Source organism: Ranitomeya imitator, chromosome 1 (genome assembly GCF_032444005.1).
Source record: "Ranitomeya imitator isolate aRanImi1 chromosome 1, aRanImi1.pri, whole genome shotgun sequence".
Classification (NCBI taxonomy): domain Eukaryota; kingdom Metazoa; phylum Chordata; class Amphibia; order Anura; family Dendrobatidae; genus Ranitomeya; species Ranitomeya imitator.
In genome coordinates, this window is record NC_091282.1 from 185,931,175 (window position 1) to 185,951,780 (window position 20,606).

A 20,606-nucleotide genomic window follows, 5' to 3' on the forward strand; every position below is an offset into this window, starting at 1 on the left:
GAACGGTAGCGGATGGTTAGACCTATGGAGAACACGTCACCCTGAGATAAAGGAATATACTTGTCATTCTTCAACTAGACAGTCTCTATCCCGTATAGATTACATATTTGGATCTAGTGACCTAGCGCTATGGGTGAATAGTGTCGAACATGGTAACAGGGGGATATCAGATCACAGCCCAGTTGTTCTCAAACTTAAATACGGTCAGTCAAATAATAATATACCTTGGAAATTGAATCCCTTCTGGCTGAAACTAATAGATGCTAGTGATAGAACGGTTGATCAGTTAAACTGCTTTGTCTCTACTCACCCAGACCCCTCGAATCTCAATCTGTTCTGGGACACTCTAAAGGCATATTTGAGGGGATGTCTGTCCTCTACAATCTCCTATATAAAGAGGGTGACGGCGGGGGAGGATGACGAGATTGAGCGACGGCTGAAGGACTCGGAAGCCGCCTATGTGGCCAATCAAACTAACGGCAACAGGGTGGAGTGGCTCACTTCCCAAAGATTATACACCCAAAATATAGACACTAAATCAAAACGTAAATTATTTTTTACCCGTCAGTCTTATTTTGAAATGGGGAATCAGGCCAGTAAACTCCTAGCTTTTTTGGTACGTCAGCATAACACCTCCAACACGGTACTACAGATTCGGACACTCGATGGTTCGTTGGTATCCTCCACCGAGGAAATTCTTCAAAGTTTTTGTAATTACTATAAGTCACTGTACAAATCGGGTAGTGGTCTTGGGGTCCCTGAATGTACAGACTATCTATCAGACATGGCATTCCCCTTACTGAGCCCAACCCAGCAAGCTTTTATGGAAGCCGAGTTTACTCTGGAGGAGGTGGAACAGGCTATAATGGATATGGCCACCGGGAAGGCCCCTGGACCTGACGGGTTTCCCGTTGAGTTCTATAAAAAATATCGGGACCACCTGGCACCACTCTTATTGAAGGTGCTTCAGAATATATGGGAGGGAGAAATTATGCCTGAAACATTTTATGATGCAAATATCATTGTACTTAAGAAGGAGGGAAAAGACCCCTTGGAATGTGGATCATATCGCCCCATATCATTGGTGAACGTAGATTATAAAATCTTCACTAAAATATTGGCCACTAGACTCTTGGGCTATCTGCACAAAAGCTGTTCTACCCTGTATGCACACATGGATTTTTCCTCTCTGAACCCTGTTCACACAGGTTATATACAGATGATCAGGTTTTTAAATACATCAGATAGGGATTGCATACATTAGTTAGGACTGCTCTGATAAGGGTATACCGTGAAGATTGGTAGAGCAGCTTAGTATACATTTTTTGCAAAAAACGTATCAACCAAATACCCTGTTTTTTACATCTTTTACTAGCACTTGCGGATTACTGCAACATTTTTTCAAACTGAGTGTTTTTGGTTTTACTATTCTCTTTTGTGTCTTCAGGTTTCTTGGTGGTGTGTGAACATGATCATACAGACTTGTTCACTGTGCAAGTAGCCCATGTGTTCCTGTTTCCATAATTGTTCTCTTGTGTCTACAAGACTGGGGAGTTCCACCACTCCTCTTGGGCTATCTGCACAAAAGCTGTTCTACCCTGTATGCACACATGGATTTTTCCTCTCTGGACCCTGTTCACACAGGTTATATACAGATGATCAGGTTTTTAAATACATCAGATAGGGATTGCATACATTAGTTAGGACTGCTCTGTTAAGGGTATACCGTGAAGATTGGTAGAGCAGCTTAGTATACATTTTTTGCAAAAAACGTATCAACCAAATACCCTGTTTTTTACATCTTTTACTAGCACTTGCGGATTACTGCAACATTTTTTCAAACTGAGTGTTTTTGGCTTTATTATTCTCTTTTGTGTCTTCAGGTTTCTTGGTGGTGTGTGAACATGATCATACAGACTTGTTCACTGTGCAAGTAGCCCATGTGTTCCTGTTTCCATAATTGTTCTCTTGTGTCTACAAGACTGGGGAGTTCCACCACTCCTCTTGGGCTATCTGCACAAAAGCTGTTCTACCCTGTATGCACACATGGATTTTTCCTCTCTGGACCCTGTTCACACAGGTTATATACAGATGATCAGGTTTTTAAATACATCAGATAGGGATTGCATACATTAGTTAGGACTGCTCTGATAAGGGTATACCGTGGAGATTGGTAGAGCAGCTTAGTATACATTTTTTGCAAAAAACGTATCAACCAAATACCCTGTTTTTTACATCTTTTACTAGCACTTGCGGATTACTGCAACATTTTTTCAAACTGAGTGTTTTTGGTTTTACTATTCTCTTTTGTGTCTTCAGGTTTCTTGGTGGTGTGTGAACATGATCATACAGACTTGTTCACTGTGCAAGTAGCCCATGTGTTCCTGTTTCCATAATTGTTCTCTTGTGTCTACAAGACTGGGGAGTTCCACCACTCCTCTTGGGCTATCTGCACAAAAGCTGTTCTACCCTGTATGCACACATGGATTTTTCCTCTCTGAACCCTGTTCACACAGGTTATATACAGATGATCAGGTTTTTAAATACATCAGATAGGGATTGCATACATTAGTTAGGACTGCTCTGATAAGGGTATACCGTGAAGATTGGTAGAGCAGCTTAGTATACATTTTTTGCAAAAAACGTATCAACCAAATACCCTGTTTTTTACATCTTTTACTAGCACTTGCGGATTACTGCAACATTTTTTCAAACTGAGTGTTTTTGGTTTTACTATTCTCTTTTGTGTCTTCAGGTTTCTTGGTGGTGTGTGAACATGATCATACAGACTTGTTCACTGTGCAAGTAGTCCATGTGTTCCTGTTTCCATAATTGTTTTCTTGTGTCTACAAGACTGGGGAGTTCCACCACTCCTCTTGGGCTATCTGCACAAAAGCTGTTCTACCCTGTATGCACACATGGATTTTTCCTCTCTGAACCCTGTTCACACAGGTTATATACAGATGATCAGGTTTTTAAATACATCAGATAGGGATTGCATACATTAGTTAGGACTGCTCTGATAAGGGTATACCGTGAAGATTGGTAGAGCAGCTTAGTATACATTTTTTGCAAAAAACGTATCAACCAAATACCCTGTTTTTTACATCTTTTACTAGCACTTGCGGATTACTGCAACATTTTTTCAAACTGAGTGTTTTTGGTTTTACTATTCTCTTTTGTGTCTTTAAATACAATCATATTAAATCTTATACACCCAGATCAAACAGGCTTTATGCCCGGGAAAAGTACCTCTATTAATATTCGGCGGGTCCAATCAGTGATTCAATATAGCTCCCTAGAATTGGATAATAACTGGGCTCTGGCATCCCTAGACACAGCTAAAGCGTTTGACTCCCTTGAATGGCCTTTTCTTTCCGCATGTCTGCATAAATACGGTTTTGGAGATAAATTTATTAGAGGGATAGATACACTATATAGGAATCCTAGGGCACGGGTAATTGTGAATAATTCTATCTCTGATTCCTTTACTTTACATAGGGGAACCCGTCAGGGATGTCCTCTGTCCCCGGCCCTCTTTGCCCTCGCGATAGAAGCCTTGGCAATACGCATAAGGTCTTCCACGGATATCAAAGGAATAAGTATTGCGGATCGTGTGGATGCCATCGGTCTATATGCTGATGATATGATCATATTTATGGATAAAACAGAAGAAACACTACCACGAGTAATAACGACTATAGATAATTTTAGCAAATTCTCTGGTCTCTATATAAATTGGGATAAGTCTGCTCTGATGCCTCTGTCTCATGCGCCGATGCCCCGTCTCGAAAATCTCTCGTCACTACCTGTAGTCTCCAATTTCAAATATCTAGGAATACATATGTCTCAATATAGTCAGCTGGACCTACGACTTAATATTTATCCACTATTGGACCTGGCAAAATCTAAATTCATAACTTGGAGCAAACTCCCTCTCTCCGTTGCAGGTCGCATTAATTTAGTTAAGATGATATTGCTCCCCAAATTTAATTATTGTCTCCAACATAGTGCTGTGCCAATACCCAAATCTTTCTTTGCAAACTTAAACTCCCTGACCACGTCCTTTATATACATAGTAACATAGTTAGTAAGGCCGAAAAAAGACATTTGTCCATCCAGTTCAGCCTATATTCCATCATAATAAATCCCCAGATCTACGTCCTTCTACAGAACCTAATAATTGTATGATACAATATTGTTCTGCTCCAGGAAGACATCCAGGCCTCTCTTGAACCCCTCGACTGAGTTCGCCATCACCACCTCCTCAGGCAAGCAATTCCAGATTCTCACTGCCCTAACAGTAAAGAATCCTCTTCTATGTTGGTGGAAAAACCTTCTCTCCTCCAGACGCAAAGAATGCCCCCTTGTGCCCGTCACCTTCCTTGGTATAAACAGATCCTCAGCGAGATATTTGTATTGTCCCCTTATATACTTATACATGGTTATTAGATCGCCCCTCAGTCGTCTTTTTTCTAGACTAAATAATCCTAATTTCGCTAATCTATCTGGGTATTGTAGTTCTCCCATCCCCTTTATTAATTTTGTTGCCCTCCTTTGTACTCTCTCTAGTTCCATTATATCCTTCATGAGCACCGGTGCCCAAAACTGGACACAGTACTCCATGTGCGGTCTAACTAGGGATTTGTACAGAGGCAGTATAATGCTCTCATCATGTGTATCCAGACCTCTTTTAATGCACCCCATGATCCTGTTTGCCTTGGCAGCATATGGGGGAAGACTAGACCCAAACTCAAGCTATCTACTCTACAGAGACCGACAAGGGGGGGAGGGGCAGCCTTACCAGACTTTTATCTATATTATCTTGCCGGGCAGGCTAGGGCGATAAGCAAATGGATGCCTAGCAACTCCCTACCTAATTCAGAAAGCCATATAATCCATTCTGCCCGGATTGACTGTCCACTGTGTTTTTTGGAAATGGAGAAAGTCAGTGCTCCCCGTTTGCTGCCATTGCTTCGACAAGCGAGATTAATAAGGAGACAAATTAAAAAAAGTTATTAAATATACAGATATAATAGCCGAAATGCCACTGTGGTATAATAGTTATTTTCCAGAATTACTAAACCACCCATCTACCGAGTTCTGGATCTCATGTAGTGTTCTCTCGGTAGGTAATTTGTATAACCAGGATGTTTTTGTGTCCTTTGAGCAATTGCGGGATACCTGCAATATCCCAAGATCTCAATTCTTCCGTTATTTACAGCTGAGGTCAGCTTTCCAGTCACATATGCGAAATGCAGGTGCAAGTCGAGCAATTTCATCTTTACCCCTTATAGGCATTCTCAAATCACAGGGTCCTCAGGGGCTCATTTCCTCTTTATACACATATCTATTATCCGTGGGAGATGGGCTCACTATTAACTCCTTAAAAAAGAAATGGGAGGGACTCCTTCCCGATACACTGGGAGAGGAGTGGGAAGATATTTTGGAATCTCCAACTAAAGTTTCTCCCTCAGTTAACAATAGGATGACCCAGCTATATATTATATATCAGACTTATCTGACTCCGACACGACTTTTTAAAATGGGCCGCCTTCAGACGTCAGACTGCTTACGGTGTCACGCACATGATGCGGATTTTACCCACATGATATGGAGGTGCCCGGTAATCCTTCACTATTGGAAAGAAGTCACGACATTGTTAACGTCTTTATTGTTAATCCCTGTCCCACTTGAACCATTGACTTGCCTATTTGGGGTGTGGGATACAGAGACCTGGGATCACCATACTGGGATCTTCCTTTGAGAAGTGCTCTTCTTAGCACGAAAGGTACTGGCATTAAGGTGGATGGGTAGCTCCTCCCCGTCTCTCAGAGCTTGGATTGACCTGGTGAACTCGGTTATCCCATATGAAAGAACACTGTACCATAATAGAGGATGCCCAGGTAAATTCGAAAAAATTTGGGGTAGATGGAACTCATCTCATCATACTCTGTAGTCTGCGCGGATTAGATATATGCACGGGGGGGAGGGCATGGGGTTTGGGGACATCGTTGCAGAGCAAACTTGAATCTGTTTTCTTTTGGCGACTTATTACTAAAGGTTAAAGTTGTTTAAGTTGTATAGTAGGTATTTTGTAGGTACTAGTGATTCAACATGCACAGTCTATTGCCTCTGAACTTTGGATGCGATGATGTTTGTAATCATTTGTATCTGATGGTATGTTTAATAATGATAAATGTAATATGTGCAATGTTTGTCTATTCTGAAATTAATAAACGAATTTAAAAAAAAAAAATGATCACGATAACTAAAACATAAAAATAAATTTGCTAATCGTGAAGAGACTGTCAATGAAAAATCTGATAATATACTGCTTAAATATGTAATAAAAATAATATCAAATGTAACTTTATTGAAGTATGAAGCAGCAAAAAAAAACGATTACCTTTCTTCTCACTTCGGGTTCGGCTTGACTTATCTTTTCATACCAAAATTCAAACATTCCATCTTTGCATTCTTCCAACCACAAGAGATTCTGTCTGTAATCTGCCCTCTCATCTTCCTCCTCCCAGTGGCTAAAACATGAAATGGACATTTAAATAAAAAGTTTCAAAAACAAAAATCACAGGCACTTGTATAATTCAAGGCAATGTCAGGGGAATACACCGATTCTGAACTGCTCTGCTCATAAAGTCTACTATGAAAATACAAGTCACACTTCTAAAACAGGGATTTTTGTGTACTCACCGTAAAATCCTTTTCTCCGAGCCAATCATTGGGGAAGACAAGACCATGGGTGTATGCTGCTGCCACTAGGAGGACACTAAGTAATACAGAAAGAATAGCTCCTCCCCTGCAGTATACACCCTCCTGCTGGCTCTAAGTGAACCAGTTCGGTAACAACGCAGTAGGAGCTTAACATTTAAGCAGGATGAACTATGTTGAAACCAAACCAACACAGAGAACCAAAGCAGTTAGGCTAACAGGGTAGGTGCTGTGTCCCCCAATGATTGGCTCGGAGAAAAGGATTTTACAGTGAGTACACAAAAATCTGTTTCTCCTACGCCTCATTGGGGGACACAGGACCATGGGACATCCTAAAGCAGTCAATGGGTGGGGAAACAATCAACTGTAATTGCTCCTTGTACCCACAGGTTACAGATGCAGCACAGCCGCCTGCAAAATTCGTCTGCCAACGGTCGCATCTGCCGAGGCCTGAGAATGAATATGGTAATGTTTTGTAAACGTATGCAGACTGGACCAGGTTGCAGCTCTGCAAACTTGTGCTGCCGAAGCTTGGTGCCGAAAGGCCCAAGACGCACCCACTGACCAAGTGGAATGGGCCTTAATCCCTGCTGGGACAGGATGACCTCTGACTCGGTAGGACTCCTGAATAGCTGAACGAATCCATTTGGCCATTGTGGCGTTGGAAGCGGGAAACTCCTTCCTTGGCCCTTCCGGGAGCACAAACAGGGCAACCGACCTGCGGAAGGACGCTGTCCGCGAGACGTATCTCTTGAGAGCTCTCACTAAATCAAGTGTGTGGAGAGCCTTCTTGATGCGATGTACTGGTGCCGGACAGAGACGGTAAGACAATCTCCTGATTGAGATGAAAGGATGAGACAACTTTTGGCAAAAAGGACAGGGATGTGCTCAAAACCACCTTATCCTGATGAAAATTCAGGAACGGGACTTGACAAGACAAAGCCGCCAGCTCTGAGACTCGTCTAATGAAAGTGACCGCAACCAGGAAGGCAACCTTCCATGAAAGAAAGGACAAGGAAACCTCCAGTAGAGGTTCGAAAGGAGCTTCTTGCAAGGCTCTGAGGACCAGATTAAGGTCCCATGGGTCCAACGGCACCCTATGGGAGACTCCCTGAATGAAGGTCTTCACTTGTAATCTGTTGGCAATCCTGCGTTGGAACAGAACGGACAGGGCTGAAATCTGCCCCTTGAGAGAACTAAGGGTGAGACCTAAGTCCAAACCCGTTTGTAAAAATTTGAGGATGGAAGGAATGGAAAATTCAAGAGGAGAACGTCCCCGGTCGTTGCACCAGGAAAAGAGGGTTTTCCAAGTGCGATGATAAATGCGCATAGACGTAGGCTTTCTAGCGCTGATCATGGTAGAGATGACTTTCGGAGAGAAACCTGCCTGGGTTAGAACCCGGACTCAATGGCCATGCCATCAAACACAGGGCCTCGGAGTTCTGGTGGTAAATGGGGCCCTGTGATAGCAGGTCTGCACGATTCGGTAATCGCCAGGGAACATCAGCGACTAGTTGAACTTGTTCCGCGTACCACGTCCGGCGTGGCCAATCTGGCGCAATCAGGATTACCGGTACTCCCTCCGCTCTTCTTCATGACTCTCTGTAGTAAGGGGAGCGGGAGAAATATGTATGGAAGCCGAAAATGATGCCACGGGAGTACGAGTGAATCTGCCCCGATGGCTGCTGGATCGTGGAACCGAGCTATGAAGTCGGGAACCTTGGAATTTAGCCGTGAGTCCATCAGATCCACATCCGGAGTTCCCCAACGACAGCAGATCTGGTGGAAGATCTCCGGATGGAGAGACCACTCCCCGGAGTCGAGGCCTTGACGACTGAGGAAATCTGCCTCCCAATTGTCCACTCCCGGGACGTGAACCGCAGAAATCATTGAGCGGTTTTCCTCAGCCCAACGGAGAATATAGCCTACCTCATTCATGGCTGCCATGCTGCAGGTTCCCCCTTGTTGGTTGATGTATGCTACTGCAGTGGCATTGTCGGACTGAATCCTGATGGGACGACTCGCCAGGAAGGGATGGAATTGGAGAAGAGCTAACCTGATTGCCCGAATTTCTAAGATATTGATCGGAAGGCGTGATTCCTGAAGTGACCAGCGGCCCTGAGCAGTGTGATGTAAGAACACCGCTCCCCAGCCTAGCAGACTGGCATCTGTTGTCACAACTAGCCAATGTACTGGAAGAAAAGACTTCCCTTGATTCAGCGAGTACTGTAATGTCCACCACCTAAGAAACTGTCTGACTCGCTGGGGAAGGAAGAACCGACGGTCGAGGGAGAACGGGCTCCTGTCCCAAACAGCCAGGAGGGCATGCTGTAAGGGACGGAGGTGTAATTGGGCAAATGGAACCGCCTCCGAGGCTGCTACCATCCTGCCGAGGACTCTCATACTGAAGCGCAGAGAGTGAGTGCGAGGTTGAGAGAGCTTCTCGCTGTAAGGCTGAGATCTTTTCCGGGGGGAAGAAGCGCCAACCCCTGGGACGAGTCCAGTATAATTCCTAGAAAGGAAATTCGCTGAGCTGGTACTGGGAAAGTTTTTTTGAAGTTTATCTTCCAACTCAGGCAAGAAAGAGAATCTATTATGATGTTCACAGCCTCCTTGCAGGCGCGGAAAGAGGGGCCTTTGATGAGGATATCGTCTAGATACGGTAGCACCACCACGCCTCGGGTGTGAAGGATACCCACGGCAGCCGCCATGACGTTGGTAAATACCCTGGGAGCGGTGGCGAGGCCGAAAGGCAAAGCAACGAATTGGAAGTGTTGTTCCTGAACTGCGAAGCGAAGGAACCTCTGGTGAGAAGGGAAAATTGGAATGTGGAGGTACGCATCCTGGATGTCTATAGATGCCAGGAACTCGCCTTTTTCCATGGGGGCGATGACAGAACGAAGCGATTCCATTCGGAACAGTCGTACCCTGACGAACTTGTTCAGCAGTTTTAGGTCCAGTATGGGCCGTACTGTACCGCCCTTCTTTGGAACAATGAACAGGTTTGAATAAAAACCTTGAAACCTTTCACTTTGAGGGACCGGGATAATAACCCCGTCTTCTTTTAGAGGGCTTATGGCTTGAAAAAACTGATGCCTTTGCCCTGGGAGGCGAAGACAGGAAAAAACGATTTGGTGGAAGAGAAGAACAATTCTATCTTGTATCCGGAGGACACTAGGTCACAGACCCATTCGTCTTGAACGACTGAGAGCCACGCGTCGGAGAAGGAAAGCAGGCGGCTGCCTATTTTGAGGGTGTCCTCGTGTGGGAGATCTGCCCGGTCTGGATCCCCTGGATCCTGACTGCCTATGTCTGCCGCTCCATGAAGGGGAAGGTTTGTAAGAGGTTTGGGGACCTCTACCCCTACGTTGTGCCCGGCCGGGTCCGGAAGATGTGGAAGTAGAGGACCAATTTGAGTTGGAAAAAAAAAAAGAAAAATCAGGACCGAGCCTGCTGTTGCTGGTATCGAAAGAGTTTCTGTTGTGGGAGAAAGTTACTCTTTCCTCCAGTGGCGTAGGAAATTAATTGATCGAGTTTTTTGCCAAAAAGGCGACGCTCTGATATGGTAAAGAAGTCAATGACTTTAGAAGCAGAATCCGCACGCCAGTCCCTGAGCAATAAGGACCTCTGAATGGTGATGGCGCTTGCTGCTGCTTGAGAAGCGCAGTGAGTGGCATCCAGAGACACGGTCACTAGAAAATCCCCAGCTCTGGCTATCTGAGTAGCAAGGTCTGCTACCTCGGGGGGAAGATTGGTATCCAGAACAGCTGAAGACAAGACCTCAGCCCAATGGGTCATAGCCTTAGCCACCCACATAGCAGCAAAAGATGGAAAAAGAGTGCGGCTGCTGAGGCTTCAAAAGCTGAACGAGCCATATTGTCGATCTGACGATCGGTGTGGGTCTTTCATCGAGGCGCCCTCCGAAGAGGATAAAATAGATTTAGTAGCTAGGCGCGATACTGGAGGATCTACCAGAGGAGACTGTGACCAATATTTTCTTAGATCAGGAGCAAAGGGATATTTTGACTCTATGGGCTTTTGCCCTGTGAAGCGTTTATCTGGATGGAGTCTATGAGATTCAACGATTTCCTTAAATTCGGGATGATTGGCGAACACTCTGTGAGCCCGCTTGGTCCTCTTAAAAGACACAGCATGATCCATTTTAGATAAAGGTTCCTCATCTAGCTTCAGGGCCTTGTTTACTGACTCAATGAGAGAGTCGAGAGTCTCCTGATCGTGTTGAAATTCCTGATCTAGGTACGTGTCAGAATCGTCCTCTGAGCCAGATTCTCTAATAGCCCCAAAGGAGGGGGAGCGAGAAATGGAACGCTCAGAACCCGATTCCCGGGGATGGACTGGGGACAAGGCATGAGTCCTTTTCCAGGAAGAGCGAGAGCTCCTTGGTAAGGTACGACCCCTAGTGTACAAGGGGTTCTGATCATCGGAAGCGTTATCCGTAAAGGTGCCCTGGTTAGAGGAAGGGTCTTGGAACGAGTCTAATGCTTTGGCCAGGGATGCCTTAGACCGGGTAAGGGAGGTAGCCCACTCAGGGGGACTAGGCTCACTGGGTTCGGTATCAGTAACAGGTGGTTCCTGAGCAGACACCGGTTCACAAGCTGAGCATAACGCAGTATTGTGACCCCGGGGAAGAGATACCTTACAAGTGGTACAAGCAGCAAAAAACACAGTGTGGGTTCTCCCAGACTTTTTGTTAGGCTTTGATTGAGACATAGTGCAGCCTTGAGGAGAGCACTTACTAGCAGGCGAAGGGTTAAGCTATGTTTCTGCAGCTTACCCATTCCTGTGTCTTGAGTCCCCGAGGGAGGTCCGCAATTTGTCCACAGAAATCATTAATCCCTGAAGCTGTGATTCAAAACGCTGGAGCAGCGCTGCAGCATCAGCCCTGTGGGTGTCCAAAGATGGCCGCCGAGATCAGGAACAGAAGGCGCTTCTCGCAGAACGAGAAGTGCCAAAGAGAGTGGGCGGCGGTAACCGCCGGTGGGCGGAGCCAATGTTCCGGCCTGGACGAGAGAGAAGTCGGGGGCTAATTTTTAAGCTTGTGGTTGCAGCCTGCAGTGCCGCTATTTGTGCGGACAGACATGACCCACTCACCCGGGCTTTAAGGTATATGCGGACCTCCTTAATCCCAGGGACCAGGACCCCCCCAAGTGCCTCGGCCCCGAAGGTGTACTCACGGCAGATGCGGTGGGCCGGTGCTCAATCCACCGTCGCCATAGTCAGGGAGGGGGTGGAGAGCATCTGTCGCCTTCCATCATCCGCTATAACAGTGGTGATGCAGTGGGGGGGCTGCACGGACGCCATAAACATCATGTCCGGCTATGCACCTGGCTCCAGGAGAGGTAAATGGAGGGTTACTCCATGTGGTCGCCTGCTATAGAGGGGGGAGATCGGAACGCAAAGGAACCATCGCCCGTAAGGTGAGCTCAGGGCTGGCATCCAACAGTGCAGGAAAGGGTACGGGGAGGGATGCTATGCGTTCTCGCCTGTTGATGGTTCAGGGGAGATCGGAACCTAGAAAGGATCCGTCGCCCTCATTCGCTCCGTTAAGGGAAAAATAGAATAAAAATAAAAACGGTGGGGTCTGAAAGCAGACCCAAGTGCCTCCTACAGACACTAAGCAAGAACTGGATCACTTGGAGCCAGCAGGAGGGTGTATACTGCAGGGGAGGAGCTATTCTTTATGTATTAACTTAAGTGTCCTCCTAGTGGCAGCAGCATAACACCCATGGTCGTGTGTCCCTCAATGAGGCGTAGGAGAAACACTCTTCTTGGGCAAAGAGCACAGATACATTACACATAAAAATGTGAATTTCTTAGAATAAGCATGCATGTACATAAAATAACACTACTTCTTGACATTATGCCATTATATAAAACTTAGATTCTCCATTTTCTAGCAGGTTTTTTTTTTTGTTAATATGAACCCAGAATAGATTTTTCACATCTTCTTTTGTCATCAATGATTATAGCAGAAAATGTAATGTGATCCTCACTGAAAACAGATCTGTTGAACGATTTAAGCAGTTTTTGAAAGTGATTGTGTAGTGCAAGAGATAAGTCACTAATATGTGGGGGGGAAAAACATATTCCTCTAATAAGAAAATATTACGAAGTTCCTTATGTTCGTTTATACTATTGAATTATGGACAAAAAAATTTAAATAAAACTGTGGCTAGTATTTAGAGGAAAGTTCACAAAATGCATTAATTCTACTGCTTGGATTTAGATGTTAAAGGGAAGGTACCGCGTTTGCAGGTCATTAATAAATCACTGTAATGTAGCATAACATGCTGCTATAAGCAAGTTTGAAATGCATGTGAAACAGATTTCATGTGTTATATGAGTTTAAAGAATGCACTGGAGGCTGACATCTTGGTTTTGCAGCAGTAGCAGGGCACTATCAGTGTCAGATTACGGCACCCCATGGACATAGGAGATAATAGACCGGCGCTGACCCTATCTGTAACATTGCAGCAGCATTAGCAGTGAGCTGGGCATGCCTCTGTGGGCTGCACAACTCACTGCTGTAGGTGTGACTAGCTGCCATTTTATTATAGCCCTGTGCTATCTGCGGAGCTCCACTTAAGGTACCGTCACATTAAGCGACGCTGCAGCGATATAGGCAACGATGCCGATCGCTGCAGCGTCGCTGTTTCGTCGCTGTGTGGTCGCTGGAGAGCTGTCACACAGACAGCTCTCCAGCGACCAACGATGCCGAAGTCCCCTGGTAAGCAGGGTAAACATCGGGTTACTAAGCGCAGGGCCGCGCTTAGTAACCCGATGTTTACCCTGGTTACCATTGTAAATGTAAAAAAACAAACAAACAGTACATACTTACATTCCTGTGTCTGTCCCCCGGCCTCAGCTTCCCGCACTGACTGTGAGCGCCGGCCATAAAGCAGAGCGGTGACGTCACCGCTGTGCTTTACAGCCGGCCGGCGCTCACAGTCAGTGCGGGAAGCTGAGGCCGGGGGACAGACACCGGAATGTAAGTATGTACTTTTTTTTTTTTTACATTTACAATGGTAACCAGGGTAAACATCGGGTTACTAAGCGCGGCCTTGCGCTTAGTAACCCGATGTTTACCCTTGTTACCAGTGAAGACATCGCTGAATCGGTGTCACACACGCCGATTCAGCGATGTCTGCGGGAGATCCAGCGACGAAATAAAGTTCTGGACTTTCTGCTCCGACCAACGATGTCACAGCAGGATCCAGATCGCTGCTGCGTGTCAAACACAACGATATTGCTATCCAGGACGCTGCAACGTCACGTATCGCTAGCGATATCGTTGTTAAGTTGCTCAGTGTGAAGGTACCTTTACTCTCTATCGCAGGACAGAAGAAGCCCTCACTGATCCTCTGTACTCCAAGCAGGCACACATCCTCTGCTCCTCAAACGCTGCCCTGTGTGCTTCTCCTGCTGTATCTCTGCCTCCCCCTCACACACAGTCCCTGTGATCTCCAGTAAGCTGCACTCACAGCCTGCAGAGAGGGAGGTGACACCTGGAGAGAGAGCAGGGCAGCTGACAGGACAGGGATTAAGGTGGGGGAAGGGGGATAGCAAGAATGTTATTCACAAAAAATGCTGCTGAGTCCACTGTGTTCTGCTCCTCTGTAAACAAGCTGTGCCTCTGATGCAGTAACTGCTGGTGATAGCAGGTCACAGGGCAGTCACACACAAAATGGCGCTGCCCTGTGATGCTGCTCTTCATTCTGCCCCAGGGATATTAGACCACCCAAAAGGGGAGGGAAATGGTGATGTCAGCAGTTACTGCTCCAATTTTGCTGCTGGTAAATCTTACTATAGCTGCTTGAGGTCTAAAACGGAAAATGCTCCCCCTAGTGGTAAATATGTATATTTGTAGAAAAATATATATTTTTCATATAGAAATATTTGCAAACAGTGCAAACATTGCATTAATACATTTTAATTACTATTTTAAGCTTAATTTCACACAAAAAACAAAATACAAGAAAACTGGTGACACCTTCCCTTTAACAACAAGAGCACAATTGTTTCAATAAGGGTTGAAAATAGATTTCTCACCTCACTACACTGTCATGGGTGCTTATGTTCTCCTGAGACATCGACAGAAGTAGTTCTGGAAGATCAATACTTTGAAAGAACGACAGATCTTGGGGTTCCCAGCTCATGTCTAACATGTGTAGGAGTGTAGTCTGCACACACGATAAAGCTGGAAGAAGTGATCTAAGCAAAAAAAATGAAAAATAAAATCACGGTTTAACAGAACATTGGCATGTATATCAGTTTTAACCAATAAAAGAAGCTACTGTCACTTAACAGATACAAATGGATAACCTGTGGAATGCCAGATATCCAGATATAAAATTCATGAGACTGATGTGCGAATGATATAAAATTCACAAAAACTATTCCTCACAGCTAAAAAAAACCTATCTATATATACACACACACATATATATATGCGAGACCGCTAAGTGATCTGGGTAATTTCGCAATGCATCCTGGGATTGCAAGAGGGCGGCAACCGCGCGCATCGCCAGAGGTTTGCTGGATCTACGCTGGATCCCGCCGGGTGAGTATATAACTATTTTTTATTTTAATTATTTTTTTTTAACAGGGATATGGTGCCCACACTGCTAAATACTACGTGGGCTGTGTTAGATACCGCGTGGCTGCTATATACTACCTGGCCAGTTTTAGATACTATGTGGGCTGTGTTCTATACTGCGTGTGCTGTGCTATATTTTTCGTGGCCAGTGTTATATACTGCGTGGGCTGCGTTATATACTGCGTGGGCTGCGTTATATACTACGTGGCTGTGTTCTATACTGCGTGCTATATACTACGTGGCCAGAGTTAGATACTATGTGGGCTGTGCTATATACTACGTGGGCTGTGTTACATACTGCGTGGCCTATATTAACGCATCGGGTATTCTACAATATGTATGTGTAATAGATATATATTTACAGATGCAAAATGAAAAGGTCTCAGAAAGACAACATAAAAAGCAATGCTACCTAAAAATCATTTCACACAAAACTCCAAAAAAGAGCAAGACAAAAAGTATTGGCACCCTCAGCCTAATACTTGGTTGCACAACCTTTAGCCAAAATAACTGCGACCAACCGCTTACGGTAACCATCAATGAGTTTCTTACAATGCTCTGCTAGAATTTTAGACCATTCTTCTTTGGCAAACTGCTCCAGATCCCTGATATTTGAAGGGTGCCTTCTCCAAACTGCCATTTTTAGATCTCTCCACAGGTGTTCTATGGGATTCAGGTCTGGACTCATTGCTGGCCACCTTAGAAGTCTCCTGTGCTTTCTCTCAAACCATTTTCTAGTGCTTTTTGAAGTGTGTTTTGGGTCATTGTCCTGCTGGAAGAGCCATGACCTCTGAGGGAGACCCAGCTTTCTCACACTGGGCCCTACATTATGCTGCAAAATATGTTGGTAGTCTTCAGACTTCATAATGCCATGCACACGGTCAAGCAGTCCAGTGCCAGAGCCAGCAAAGCAACCCCAAAATATCAGGGAACCTCTGCCATGTTTGACTGTAGGGACCGTGTTCTTTTCTTTGAATGCCTCTTTTTTTCTCCTGTAAACTCTATGTTGATGCCTTTGCCCAAAAAGCTAAACTTTTGTCTTCCAAAAAGTTTTAGGCTTTTTCGGGTAAGTTTTGGCAAACTCCAGCCTGGCTTTTTTTTATGTCTCAGGGTAAGAAGTGGGGTCTTCCTGGGTCTCCTACCATACAGTCCCTTTTCATTCAGACGCCGATGGATAGTACGGGTTGACACTGTTGTACCCTCGGACTGCAGGGCAGCTTGAACTTGTTTGGATGTTAGTCGAGGTTCTTTATCCAACATCCGCACAATCTTGCGTTGAAATCTCTTGTCAATTTTTCTTTTCCGTCCACATCTAGGGAGGTTAGCCACAGTGCCATGGGCTTTAAACTTCTTGATGACACTGCGCACGGTAGACACAGGAACATTGAGGTCTTTGGAGATGGACTTGTAGCCTTGAGATTGCTCATGCTTCCTCACAATGTGGTTTCTCAAGTCCTCAGGCAGTTCTTTGGTCTTCTTTCTTTTCTCCATGCTCAATGTGGTACACACAAGGACACAGGACAGAGGTTGAGTCAACTTTAATCCATGTCAACTGGCTGCAAGTGTGATTTAGTTATTGCCAACACCTGTTAGGTGCCACAGGTAAGTTACAGGTGCTGTTAATTACACAAATTAGAGAAGCATCACATGATTTTTCGAACAGTGCCAATACTTTTGTCCACCCCCTTTTTTATGTTTGGTGTGGAATTATATCCAATTTGGCTTTAGGACAATTCTTTTTGTGTTTTATCATTTAAGACAAATTAAATGAAGATAATAATACCAAATAATTTGTGTTTGCAATCATTTTCAGGAAGAAACTGAGTATTATCTGACAGAATTGCAGGGGTGTCAATACTTTTGGCCACAACTGTACATAACTTCACACCTTTAGCGCTGGTTTATTTCCCTTGGGAAAAATGGATCAGGCATGTTAAATTTCAACATGCCCAACTTTTCATTGTCATTTAGAGGAGGTGCCAACAGATACATTATCTGCAAGGCTAGTTCTACCTAAGTTTGTGATTGTGCCTGACATCCATCTAACATATACTGCTACCTAAACGATTCACAAAAGATAAAATCTCGTTTATTGATGCAGGACCTGGTCTGTCACAATCTGTGGCTTGAAAATTTAATTACAAATAACATTTTTTCTTCTTGCTTCTGTTAGAAATGGCTAACATGGACACCAGATCAGAACAATGAAAGATCATCATTTTACTTATAATAGAAACCATCTGTAAGTTTTTACTGGTAAATAACACACGAATCACAAAATCAAGGATGAAATGTACCTGTCATTAAGGCTGTTAAACCCCTTTACAGCATTCACTAAAAGAATGACAAGTCTGTAGTACGACTCCCGGACTTCTCTATGAAGTTCAGCTCCGCAGCCTTCCAGGTGACCAAAATAGCTTCAAAGTCAAGAGGAAACAAGGTCAGTTTTGCAGCCCTTTGTAGCATTTTTTTTCAATCTGCAGCAAAATGTATGCTCATTGCCTTCTTTTTAACAGTAGGCTATCTTTACCAGAACTATGTCCCACTACAATCATATAGTTGGCACAGATTTCACAGAAACCTGGTTAGGCATCACGTAACACAGTGCTCTACTTACTTGGTGAAGTCATTCTGGCAAGCAAGCAGCTCCAACAAAAAGAGCACACAGGGGGGCTGAAAGAAATGAGGTTGTCCCAGAGTTTCTAGACACTCCTGGATTATTTTCAGCACCTTGAGAATGCTTTCAGCCTGAGCTCTTCTGAGGGAGAGGACCTGCAGGACACTGGTGAAAGGAAGCAAAATGAATGAATTAGATCTTTCAGGATGCATTCACACAACCTCTGTAGGGTCTGTTTAATGGGAAAGCTGCCGACACAGGTCAAAAATGGACAATTTTTGCTACCATTTTACTCCTGGGGCTTCTGAATAATCGGTTTGTCATCATTTTAAATCTGCCATATGGTTTCAGAGATGTGGGAGATTTTCATATGGTGCAAATTTTTATGAACTTTACCAAGTGCATGGGGCTTACAAGATTATAGGGACATATTTATAGGCTACTCTGCAAAATTACACTGTCAGAGACACACCCTCGGAAAATGCCATGAAAATTAGTGCTAAAAAAGAAACAAAAAAAAAACAAAAAGCAAACACCACATCTCCGAAACCGTATGGCAGATTAAGGGGAAAAAAAATTATATACATGAAAGCAGATAGAACATAAGAGCAAAAACATTCGACTTTGTGCAGGTCCTCTTTACGGGCAGCCAGAGGCCCAACATTCACCCAATGAAAGCCAATTTAGTCATCGTTCAGGCAGTTTACACTGAGGTTTCCAGATTTTTACTGAAGGCTTCAATTAAACATGTTATAGCCCTTCCCTGGATATACATTTACTGGAAGCAAATAAGGCATTGTGAAAAGAGCCTTACAAACTTAAAGGTACTGTCACACTAGACGATTTCGCTAGCGATCCGTGACGTTGCAGCGTCCTCGCTAGCGATATCGTCCAGTGTGACAGGCAGCAGCGATCAGGCCCCTGCTGGGAGATCGCTGGTCGGGGAAGAAAGTCCAGAACTTTATTTCGTCGCTGGACTCCCCGAAGACATCGCTGAATCGGCGTGTGTGACACCGATTCAGCGATGTCTTCGCTGGTAACCAGGGTAAACATCGGGTAACTAAGCGCAGGGCCGCGCTTAGTAACCCGATGTTTACCCTGGTTACCATTCTAAAAGTAAAAAAAAAAAAACACTACATACTTACCTACAGCCGTCTGTCCTCCAGCGCTGTGCTCTGCACTCCTCCTGCTCTGGCTGTGAGCGTCGGTCAGCCGGAAAGCAGAGCGGTGACGTCACCGCTCTGCTTTCTGGCTGCCCGGCGCTCACAGCCAGACCAGAGAAGCAGAGCGCCGAGGACAGACGGCTGTAGGTAAGTATGTAGCGTTTGTTTTTTTACTTTTTAGGATGGTAACCAGGGTAAACATCGGGTTACTAAGCGCGGCCCTGCGCTTAGTTACCCGATGTTTACCCTGGTTACCGGGGACCTCGGGATCGTTGGTCGCTGGAGAGCTGTCTGTGTGACAGCTCTCCAGCGACCAAACAGCGACGCTGCAGCGATCCGGATCGTTGTCGGTATCGCTGCAGCGTCGCTATGTGTGACGGTACCTTAAGACATTTTAAGGGCAATGGCTTCTAACAAAGCTTTTGTTTTGAGAATGACTTTCAACTTCCTAATTATTCTTATCTCTCCTCCCTGTGGTCTCAAACACCTACATTAGCTTCACTTTTCAGTATTGTAGGTGCTTCCATATTAAAAATTCTTTCCTCATAAAAGGATAATTAGAAGTCGTCTCTACGGATGAGTGATCTGCTTTGATCATTTTATGCTGGCATTCTTCATAATACCTTTTGCTAAAAGCCTCAAGGTCTAAAAATAACAAATGTGAAGGAACATTTTCAGACTTTACCTTTCATGGGAAATTGTTGGATCCTTCACAAAATCTAAGATGTTCTTCACAATGGGATACTTTTCTTTTACAGATGGCAAGACCTTTGTTTCTTCTATGGAGCGAAATGAGAGGAGCCGTAGCCTTGCCCGATTAAATGGAGCCTTACGAGTTGGGGTAGGGGGAGGAGAAGCAGAGTCCTCAGGCTTTTCAGTTGTTTTGATCTGAGTACCAACTGGAGTCTCATTTTTATGGTCTTCAGATTTTATTTCGGATTCTTGTTTTTTCTGAGAGTCTTGCTCAGGCACTTGAAACTTCGAAATCAGACCAGGATGAACGGATTCGGGAGAGGCATTAATGGGTGAGGCACTTGAAGCTTGAAAGTCTGCCTCTACAATTGACCCTTTTCGCTGACTATTTAATAGCAAATCTTCATCTGCCGAAATCAAGCTGTCTAATGGTGGCCTTGATGTAGGCAGAAATCTCAAGAGTAGTAGACACTTCTCAATGCACTGTTTTGCTGTAAGAAAGCATATATTACATACAGACATATTCAATAAGTTGAAATCAGATTAATGACAATCTCTCAAGGTTAAGTGGGTTTAATACAGTATAAAAATAATGGAAAAATAACTAATGATTGTTAAGAAAGTAATGTTGCCAAAGCTGTGCAAGCACACTGACTAAGGGCCTACTACACACAATGTAGCCACTATTTGCCCAGGTAGACTGAGTGCACGGAGTGTAGATTTTATTTATAGCAAGGACATCTCGGGTGATGCAACAAAGTGAGAAATTATTATTCGGAGACAAAAT

The 20,606-nt window shown here is 44.5% G+C and overlaps 1 protein-coding gene across 1 annotated transcript in view; it reads right to left on the minus strand.

Annotated features, from left to right (window-relative positions):
- The window catches only part of LOC138658809 (zinc finger ZZ-type and EF-hand domain-containing protein 1-like), a 280,359-nt gene that overhangs the window by 61,365 nt on the left and 198,388 nt on the right, over positions 1-20,606 (minus strand). Inside the window, exons 29-33 of the mRNA XM_069745866.1 lie at positions 19,812-20,310; positions 17,964-18,128; positions 17,644-17,763; positions 14,800-14,961; positions 6,410-6,539 (exon numbers count right to left, since the gene is read on the minus strand). Of these exons, the coding sequence (XP_069601967.1) occupies positions 6,410-6,539; positions 14,800-14,961; positions 17,644-17,763; positions 17,964-18,128; positions 19,812-20,310 (1,076 nt within the window). The remainder of the gene's footprint in view (positions 1-6,409; positions 6,540-14,799; positions 14,962-17,643; positions 17,764-17,963; positions 18,129-19,811; positions 20,311-20,606) is intronic.